The sequence below is a fragment of the Mastigoproctus giganteus genome, chromosome 13 (genome assembly GCF_048544385.1).
Source record: "Mastigoproctus giganteus isolate SK-2022 chromosome 13, ASM4854438v1, whole genome shotgun sequence".
Classification (NCBI taxonomy): domain Eukaryota; kingdom Metazoa; phylum Arthropoda; class Arachnida; order Uropygi; family Thelyphonidae; genus Mastigoproctus; species Mastigoproctus giganteus.
Window position 1 is genome coordinate 85,974,037 of NC_143587.1, and position 9,373 is coordinate 85,983,409.

At 40.4% G+C, this 9,373-nt stretch overlaps 1 protein-coding gene across 1 annotated transcript in view; it reads right to left on the reverse strand.

The window, feature by feature from the left end:
* The window catches only part of LOC150076235 (dual serine/threonine and tyrosine protein kinase-like), a 56,582-nt gene extending 56,178 nt beyond the window's left edge, over positions 1-404 (reverse strand). Inside the window, exon 1 of the mRNA XM_090387977.1 lies at positions 270-404. Within this exon, the coding sequence (XP_090244103.1) occupies positions 270-393 (124 nt within the window). The 5' untranslated portion in view covers positions 394-404. The remainder of the gene's footprint in view (positions 1-269) is intronic.
* Between the last annotated feature and the right edge of the window lie 8,969 nt (positions 405-9,373).

Sequence of the window (9,373 nt, forward strand, 5' to 3'; positions counted from 1 at the left end):
AATTTTGAATTTTGTTGCGGATCATCCTTTTTTACAAAATTGAACCGCAGGGATCGTGCAGAACCTGCCAGGCATTCCGGCGTGAGTTGCCCGAATCCATGTCGCACCTTTCTTCAGGCGGGTGCCCGTCAATTAATAACATTCGTGCAGATTCACCACGCACAAATTCCTTCATTTATTCCTAAGTTTTGGGCAACTCCGAGTTCACGGAAAGCATTTACACAATCGTATAGCATTTGCGCATATATTTTCTGCCTTTCTCATCTTACCTTTAGTTAGCCATCCCTCGCGACGGAGGTCACTGTGTACTTGCCGCGTCTCTTTAAGCACGCGTCTCAGTTGTTTACATCCCTTTCGAAACCGACTGATCTCACAAGGAAGAGTTGTTGCCATTGCAGCCCGAACACTGGGCATACTGAAACCTAACGAACCCCGCGCCGATCAGCTTTATAAAACAACGTCACTAGTCGCTGGCGAGCGACTGGTGCGCCCTCTAGGCGGCGGCCAGCGTGTCTGAAGAAAGTTCAAGAACGGACGACCAGACAGGGACGGAGAGAACCAGAGAGAGCGAGGCGAACGTGACAAGAGTTTACCTTTGACCCGGTGAACGGCACCGAAAGCCCGTGGTCAGCACGTTGAACAGCCAGTGCAGTCGCGCCTGTAAACAGCAAACGGTGGGAGTCGCGAGGAAGGCGGGGTTTTTTTTGGGGGGAATGATTTTTAGGCGTTAAGAAGTGCCATGTTACGAAAGTAGGCTAAGAAAAGAACAAAAACGCGTGGTGGAACTAAAAATTGTGGCTTCTGTTTTTCTTTCTCTATCTTGAAAACAAGATATCGAATGGAAAGAACTGAAAACAAATTCGGGTATTAACACTTGTTTTATTTTCGTCAGCCATCTTTCATCTTGGAGATGTTTTTTAGCAGTTGTAAACAGACTGCTACGCTGCACCCGCTGATAAAAATGTTTTGCTTCGTCTTTGTGTCCCTCGTGTGGTTCGCTGTACTTTGGTTAAGACATTAACCAAATGATTGAGTGCGGCATTTCTCCTTCTCCAAAACGTGTTCAATAACTCTACTGGATTTGTTGTAGAAGAGGAATAACTGCAGTATACTTTGTTTGGAAATTAAGTTAAGTTTAAATTTTCGAAAAACCCTCGTAGAATGTTAACTGAAATTTATGGCAAACGATTGACGAACGAAAATTTCCATTGGACTGGTCCAGCAGTGCTTCTAATATTTCCTTTCTGTTTGTAGCAGCGCGTCCTCTGTGTTTGAAATTGTGCAATTATAATAATTGTTCTAAATTTCAAGCTCTCAATTATTAACGCGTATATTGTTTTATTAATTTTAAATTTCTTCTTAAATCGAGTAATTACTCTACCTACAAGGGTTATTCGACATAAACAAATTTGTTGAGTACTTCGGAATTCAAATTAAATTTTCAATTTCAATTTCCTAAAAAGAAAAAGAACTCGTGTAGTTGAATTCCAGCTGGTTGTCAGCTGAAATCTATGGAACATTATTTAACTTCTTTGTGAGAACGCAGTTGGTCTTTGGAGAATAAGTTGATTTGAAATCGGAATATATAAAAATCATATTGAAACAACATCAGAAAGAGCATTATCCAAAAAGGTATTATTTGGAAGCATATTCCTCAAAATATTCTGTGGCTACTTTTACAACTCGATCTCAAATATTGAAGTACGTGTCTTATGTCATCAGCCCCTTGAAGAGTGGCGAGGGGGCGATCTTTTGCTTGCAGAGTTCTTTGTGACAATGGAGGGAACAGATGCTCAAAGAGTTTCCTTTCTTCAGCTGCAGTGGTGCTTTGCAATACTCCAAGGAACCACTGCAGCGTATGTATGAAAAAAATATCCGAATTTCAAGGAACCTTGAAACAAAACTGTAGTTTGAGACCGAACTCGGCCACTTTGTGAAAAAAAGCCTAAAAAATTTCTTTTCGTCTGGACAGGATTCGATCCATGACTTTCTATAAGGTGTGCAGGGAGAATAACCGTAATCACTGTGCTACCTGTGAGGGCTGTAATGTGAGAGTTGCCGACGTTTTTCGCTGACGACACAACTCCGAAATTAAATTGGAGGACCTACCTTAAAAACTGCTCAGCCCCTCAGTGACAAGCTGTAATTACGCATATCTAGCTGGCCTCCTTGCTATACCGGAATTTCCAATCATGCGAACTTTCTTAATCTCTTGAGAAAATTGCGTCATCACCAAGGTTAAGAAGTCAATTTGATTTTAGCAGCGCTTGATAGCTGTTCGTCAAGCTGAACACAGACGCAATGTCAGAAGGGTACCTGAAGGACAGAAAAGCGACTTCGTTGATGGTTGCTCTAGTTACAAAACTTTCAGGAATCAAAGGAGGGTACAGAGCATCGAGTTACAGCCTGGTAAGTAGCGAAAAGATTATGGTGAATGAATAGCAATAAGTGATGAAGGGCAGACAGAGATTGCTTGTCACGCGGATTACACGCTTTAAAAATATTAATTTGGAGACTTTAAATTAGTAATCCGTGATGTATGATCATGAAGTGGGTGGGTCGGTAATGATGTTCTCGACCTTGAATTACGTGAGGAGAAATTGTAGCTTTAGATATGTGGAACAGGAAAACAGAACTGGTTGTTCATTCGAAAGGAGGAACAGAGATTCCGGCCCCTCCTCTTCTGTACACTGATCACTGCACAACTCTACAGTTGAAGAAAGAGTTATTTTAATTTTACGATCTTCCTTTAGCAAGAAGTCCGGATGTTGTAGTGTCAATGGATCCGTCACATGAACAGCTGGCCGTAAGCTGTCTTCAGGACACTGATTGCTTTAGACTCTTTCCTAGAACAACCGCAAGCAATACAGGATTAATAACCAATGGTTTTTAGGGAATATTGAGGAGAATGTAGTGGCTGCTATAATGGATCAAGTGAGGATCTTTCACAAAGTTTACTTTGGAATCTTCTGGAAGGAACGTTGAGGAATAAGTTTATAACCTGAAAACATTGAAGAAAAAAGTTTATAATCAAGGAAAAGACACTTTTCAGATAACTTATTGGAACTTGTTAGCAGAAATAACTTTACGCTCATTTATGACTATTTGTTAATTAAAGAAGCCAGTGGATAAGTTAAGGTAATAAATTAGGCACGCATTTCTCAAAGAACTAACTTCCAAACCTTCGTCAGTTTTCCACAACAAGTTAATCTACAGATATATAGCCGAAACCTCCAGAAACTCTTTAGACGTACATCGGAATCCCACAGTTTTTTTATTATTTTTTTTCTGGGAGTAATCGCGCTAAGCGAACGTCTTAGCTACAGCGTCAAAAAAATTCTATTGGCTAAGCGCAAACAGCTCGCAGGTACGTCGTGACCCATCGTTTGAGAAACGCTGCCCTAAGGCGTAATTGGCTTTATCGTCAATCCTACTAATGCAGAATTTTAAAAAAAAAGTAGGTTGCCGGTTGCATTTTCAGATAATATTCGGATTTCAGAACCTTTACAGGTCTGAAAATGTATATGAAAAATTACTTTAAGAAGAATACAAAGTCCGCATACTTTCTTGTGAGTTGCTGAAACTGTTTATCGGGATGAAACGCACAATTCGTTCGTATCCACTTGAGGAACTTATCACTCAGTAAAAAGTTCCAGTGGGCTACAAGAACAAAATATCTCTAAGAGTGGTAAAGATGAAGTTGGGTATGACAAACAGAAAGAAGCCAACCAGGACCACTACACTTAAGCCACAATCGGGTGCAATTCGAAATGTACTTTTGTCTGCGAGTCTTGTTTATTCTATTGTCAATAGTTTGAGAAAAAATATTTAATTCTCGTTTGAGACCGAGTGACCTTGGTCACGGTATGCAAATAACTAGAGAAAATTACTCCACTCCTGAAGACTATTGAATATTGAAATTTAAGCTGCTGGCAAGAATACAACCTGAGCATTGCAGGAGGGAATAAATTTAAAAACTTCTCATATTAGGGCTACCCAAGAAATAACTTATAAGCCCATGTATCCATAAATTGCGTTCTCTGGTCGATTTTCATGCGTTGCTCTGCGAAACCCCCGAGTTTTCGGGGGACAAATCTTGCTATCTAAGCAAAAGACCGAGTAACTCAGCTATCGAGTGAAAAAAGCCATCAATTTGGTGGTGTCAATAAGGGAATTCGAACTCGGGTATTTTCCACTAGCTGAGGGTGGAAAAGACCCGAGTTCAAATGAGGGTGGAAAATATCTGGGTTCGAAAGACACCTGTGCTACCCGCGCAAATTGTAGGAGGGAACAGTGACTATCCACAGGACTACTCAGGAGGACAAGAAAATGGTGATACCATCTTAAGAAGAAACGCATAGAACTCCTTCCGTCTATTCCACCGCGGCTAGAGAGCGGGAATGGTATTCTCCAACCTTTTTTAGGAGGTCCAGGTCCGAATCCTCTTGGCAACGGAAAGAATTTATGGAAGTCTTTTCATAGTTATGACTTTGCCTCCAGAGGAGGTGGGCAGTTTTTATTCAAGTTTTTTGTCCTTGAAGAAAACAGTCGTTGGAATGCACTGACACTTCATGATGTTTAGTAATCTTGGGGCGGATCTACGTAAACAACTGAACTCAATAATAAGATCGAAAAAAGAAAGAATTTGAAGAACGTAAATGTTGTGTTTTAGAAAAAGCTGTTACAGGAAGTGATATTCGGTGGAAAGTTACCTTCTTTTTTAAATTTGAGGGCGTTATTGGAGGACGAAGTTAATGAGTTGTAACTGATCAGTTATGTAGTTAAAGTTTGTTTAGACTTATAGAATTATAATTGAAAGACAATGCGAAGGCTGAATACTCTGAATATTATGAACAGCAGAAAATTGCAGAGTATTCAGCCTTCGCATTTTCTTTCAATTATACTTCTCATATTTGTGAATCCCTGCTTTTTTAATGATTAAAATAGAAAAACTACAATTATAATTTATTCCTGTTTAATTAATCTCTTTACTTATGTTCCGCGAAAGGATTAAGATTGCTAGGTGACAGAAATGACAATTTATTCGACCTGGAGGAACGCAGTAACCCAAGTCTTTGCATTTCGTCTTCTTTTCAGAGTTAATCGACTTCACGCTGCCTCCGTACCATACTTCCTGTTACTCAACTATGACGAATTTCGCAGACACCCCAAGCCAGACAACAGAGGTGGAAACTTGGGGGAAATCATCAAAAAGCTAATAGCCAAAGAAGGGAGAGTCAATTTTCGCTGGTTGTCTCCGGCACTTAATGCTTTACAAATGGATAACAGATTGGTGATAAACAACTAAGTTCAGAAATTTCCATCCTTGATTTCTAAACACTGACCAAAAAGGGGACGGCTACCCCCCGCTGGTTACTACTAATGCGATAGCCGGATGAAAGTCACCACCGCATATGAGTATGAGGCATTTCAGGCTGAACTGCGTCCCCCATTTAACCAGGGGGGGGTAAGAGATAGAGAGAGAGAGAAAGAGGTTTTTATCCTCGCTACTCGCAATAGATCACTGCTTGTCTCCAGAGTGTGTGTAGCAATAATGAAGGTTGGCTGGGGATGAAGACATTGCTAGCTGGGCACATCGAGTTCTCTCTTTTGTGTAAAGTCAGACATGACACTGGGTATCGCGTAAGTTATTTCGCGACCTACATCAGGAAGACAACGGTCGGCCTCTATGGTGAATTATTATTCGGTCTGTTCCGAAATGTATTAGGTGGCCTCCGCCTCCCGTGCAAGGAACTACACTGAAATTACTTATGAAACTGCTTTCGGTGCCTTCCTCACCCTGCCCCGTTGGGATGGGCACGATGTCAACTGAGATTTGTAATACCGTCAGATGGGCTCAGCGTAGGGAGTCTACGTCAAAGAAAAAAAGGGGAGTGGGGAGGGGTTTGATCATGATGTACATGACTGCGGTAAGTTAGATTTGTAATCCCGCATGAGAAAAGTCATCTTTTCGCGGCCATGTTAAGATCCAAGATCCACCTATCCCCCCTCGGGCGACGGTCTAAGTGGTAATCACGTGCATTTTTCGTTTGTTTAGCGACACCTGCCGGACACACTGTTCGCGATGGACTAACTGTGTAATGGCTCGATTCAGGTGGGTGAATTTTCCGCCAGCCATCGTCAGAGCTTGCCTCAAAGTCTTTTCAACTTCCTCGTGCCCGAATACGCAACATCACGTACACCTGCTGGCTGTACGTGCGGAGTTTGGGCAACGCTGGAGGAGAGTGCCCTGTCGGTTCAAAAGGCCACGTTCCTCCTGCAGGTTTAAGGGCACGACTTTGAAAACTCCACTGTCACCTACCGCAGTTTTCAGCTGCTGGTACTGCGGTCTGAGTTTTATAAAGATCCATTGCTGATACAGTCCCGCACAGAAATTCATTAATGCTTAATTATTTGGTTAACATCGTTAATGGTTTATATATACAGCTATAATACTTTAAATTCTCTTTAAGGAAGAAATAGTTATTATTTTTTAAAAAATGTGGAGACGATGATTATGAAATTTTATATCGCCCAGTCTTTCTGTAAGCTTCTTCGCGATTTATCTCTGAAATTCGCAGTTTCATTGCCTATAAAACCGCTCAGAGTTTTAAGAGACAAAGAGAGAGAGAATTTATAGTTGGACATAAAAGTGTGAATGTTTGTAATGGTATATCCATTTGGAATTTACCCATATGATCCGAAGTGGGCCAACCATTCAAAACAGTCATGATGGTAACAGTAATCTCTCTCTCATCCTGGAAATCTCCACAACTAATAAATACGGAGCACACTATTAACTCTGTGATCAAATTTATCGCCTACGGAACACCTACAAGTTCAAAAACTACAGATATGCGGTTATCCTTTATAAAACTATTGTTCTGCCATTCCTTGAATTCAGTTCACCCATCTGGAATCCTCACGTAACTCTTCAATTAAATAAAATTGAAACAGTCTAAAAAATTTACCTTCCTTCCTTCGTTACTTTCATCTGAGGCCTCTGTGCACTAGAAGAGTTCTTGCTGACATCACCCTTCTACCCAAAGTAATCACTGGAACTTACGAAGCATCTGATATCCTTAGCAAAATCAACTTCAATGCTCCCTGTAGACAAGTCAGGAACCTTACACCGTTTCGCCTTGACTCTGCCAACACGGACTTAATGAAGTTCAGTCCACTGAACAGAATCAGCAAATCAGCAAATGACTCTCTCATTGACTTCTTTGACAACTCCCAATCACTGATGAACTCCATCCACAAGTTTGCCTCTTCTCTTGAACTGCAAAGTGACTTGCTCTCATCTAATTATTTAGTTTATTATTATTATTTGTTTTACTATTTTCTGTTCTCTAATTAATTTATTTATTATTTACCAGTAACTTAACTTAATTTTGTACATATGATTTTAATGTTTAAATCTATACCAATGTTTTTCTTATTGTTGAATTCCTTATTATCAACTCTGTTCATTGTTCTGCTCTCAGATACACTGTTAATGGTTACCTGTTGTGTATCTTTTTATTAATAAAAATAAAAAAAGTAAGAATACTGTTGTTCCATTAGTTACCATACATCAGCATCGGTGTTTATTATTGAACACCTACCTTTTTCATGAAATGGAGCACTCATTCAGAAATAATCACTTGTTCGAACTTTCCAATATAAAGCAAGTGGTCAGATACGTGGGTCGTAGGACGCTGTATGTGCAATTTAGTACGAGAATGGGTAAGACTAAAAATCAGGTGAGTTTCGCAGTGAATATCTCGCAAACTTCGACCCTTTTAGGGTTTCCACGTACGACTGTGTCTCGGGTGGATGTTATTTGGTTATTAGTCCAATAACTAAATAACATCTAGCAAATGGCGATCTTGTGATCATAAACAGCTCGTTGATGCGTATGGCCAACAAGATTTGCGTGGATTAACAGAAAGCCATAAGACAAATAACAATCCATTGCAATAGTAATAACCGAAGGAGCATTTCAGGATGGGGTATCGTAGTTTACGACCGAATCGGGTTCCACTCCTATCCAAAATAAACAAGAAAGTACGGTCACAGTGGTATCAGTAACACCAACCGTGGACGATTGGAAAAACATTATCTGGTCTGACGAATTCCGTTCTGCTGCTTCACATTATTCGAACTAGAATATAGCGCAAAGAGTATGAGCCCATGGACATTATTGCCTGATGTTAACAATGCAAGTGGTTGGTGGCGGTGTAATAGTGCGGACAGCGTTTTCGTGGTGCCCGTTGTGCCCTTGATACCAGTGGAGCAACATTGGGATGCGGCACGTTATCTGGAAATTGTTTCTAAGGCGCATCCTTTCGGGGAATGGGTTCTTCCATCAGGATAATGCACCAAACCACAAGCCCAGAACTGTACAGAACTGATTCCAGAAACACGAGAGAGAATTCAGCCTACTGCTAGAATCCAGTCACCAGATCTCAATTCGGTTGTCTTAGTAATAATATTAACATTAGCCATGTGATGCATGAAAGCCGACAATTATTAGAAATAATAAAATAAAAAAGTTATTTTACCTTCCCCTTACGTCGGTATCCATTGAGCTAGCCTCTGAATTTCCTCTAGCTGATTGCTTGAGGAAATTCACCCATTGAGGCAAATTATTTCAAGAAATCAATGGATTGTCCTACCGTGATATTCAATGGTGCAGTTCCTGTACTGGGGAGAATTTAACTGTGACTGAATGGCCAAACACCTTTCAGTGGGACAATCCTCCCTTTCGTAAAGCTCAATGCATGATCAGCTAGTTTGGTCTGACTGACGTAGCCGAACGGTCAGAGTGATGCTGCAGCAACACACGTCGTTGATCACACGATAATGGACCGTGGGTTCGAGTCCACATTACTGCTTCATACTTAATGAAAGTACTTCATACTTAATGTAGTACGTAGTATTGATTGTGTCCCATGGTAGTTTTGCTGTTTGCTGGACAAAAAAAAACTAAGTTTCTGGGAGGAAAACCATTCGATCCTCGTTTAAGACCGACTAACTCAGCCACTTCGTGAAAAAGTCCATAAAAATTCCTCGCTTCATTGACGAGATTCGAACCCAGGTCATTTGGACAAAAGACGTGCCCTCGCGAGTAGCACAGTTGATGCAATCATCGTTGTTATTGCTTTAGATTTCTGTGCAAACGAAATTTCTGTACGGTACATCTTTTTTCTTTTCCCGGAAAGTGTTTTCAGAATTTTCTCCTTTTTTTTTCTTTAAAAAAAGGGCCAAGAATTAAATAAATAAAGAAAGTTTATGGAGAAATAAGAAAAATATATCCCTTAAAGCATGAGATCTGTAATTAAATCAGTGCAAGTGCACGGGGTTGGAACAGATCAACACAAAATGTTAT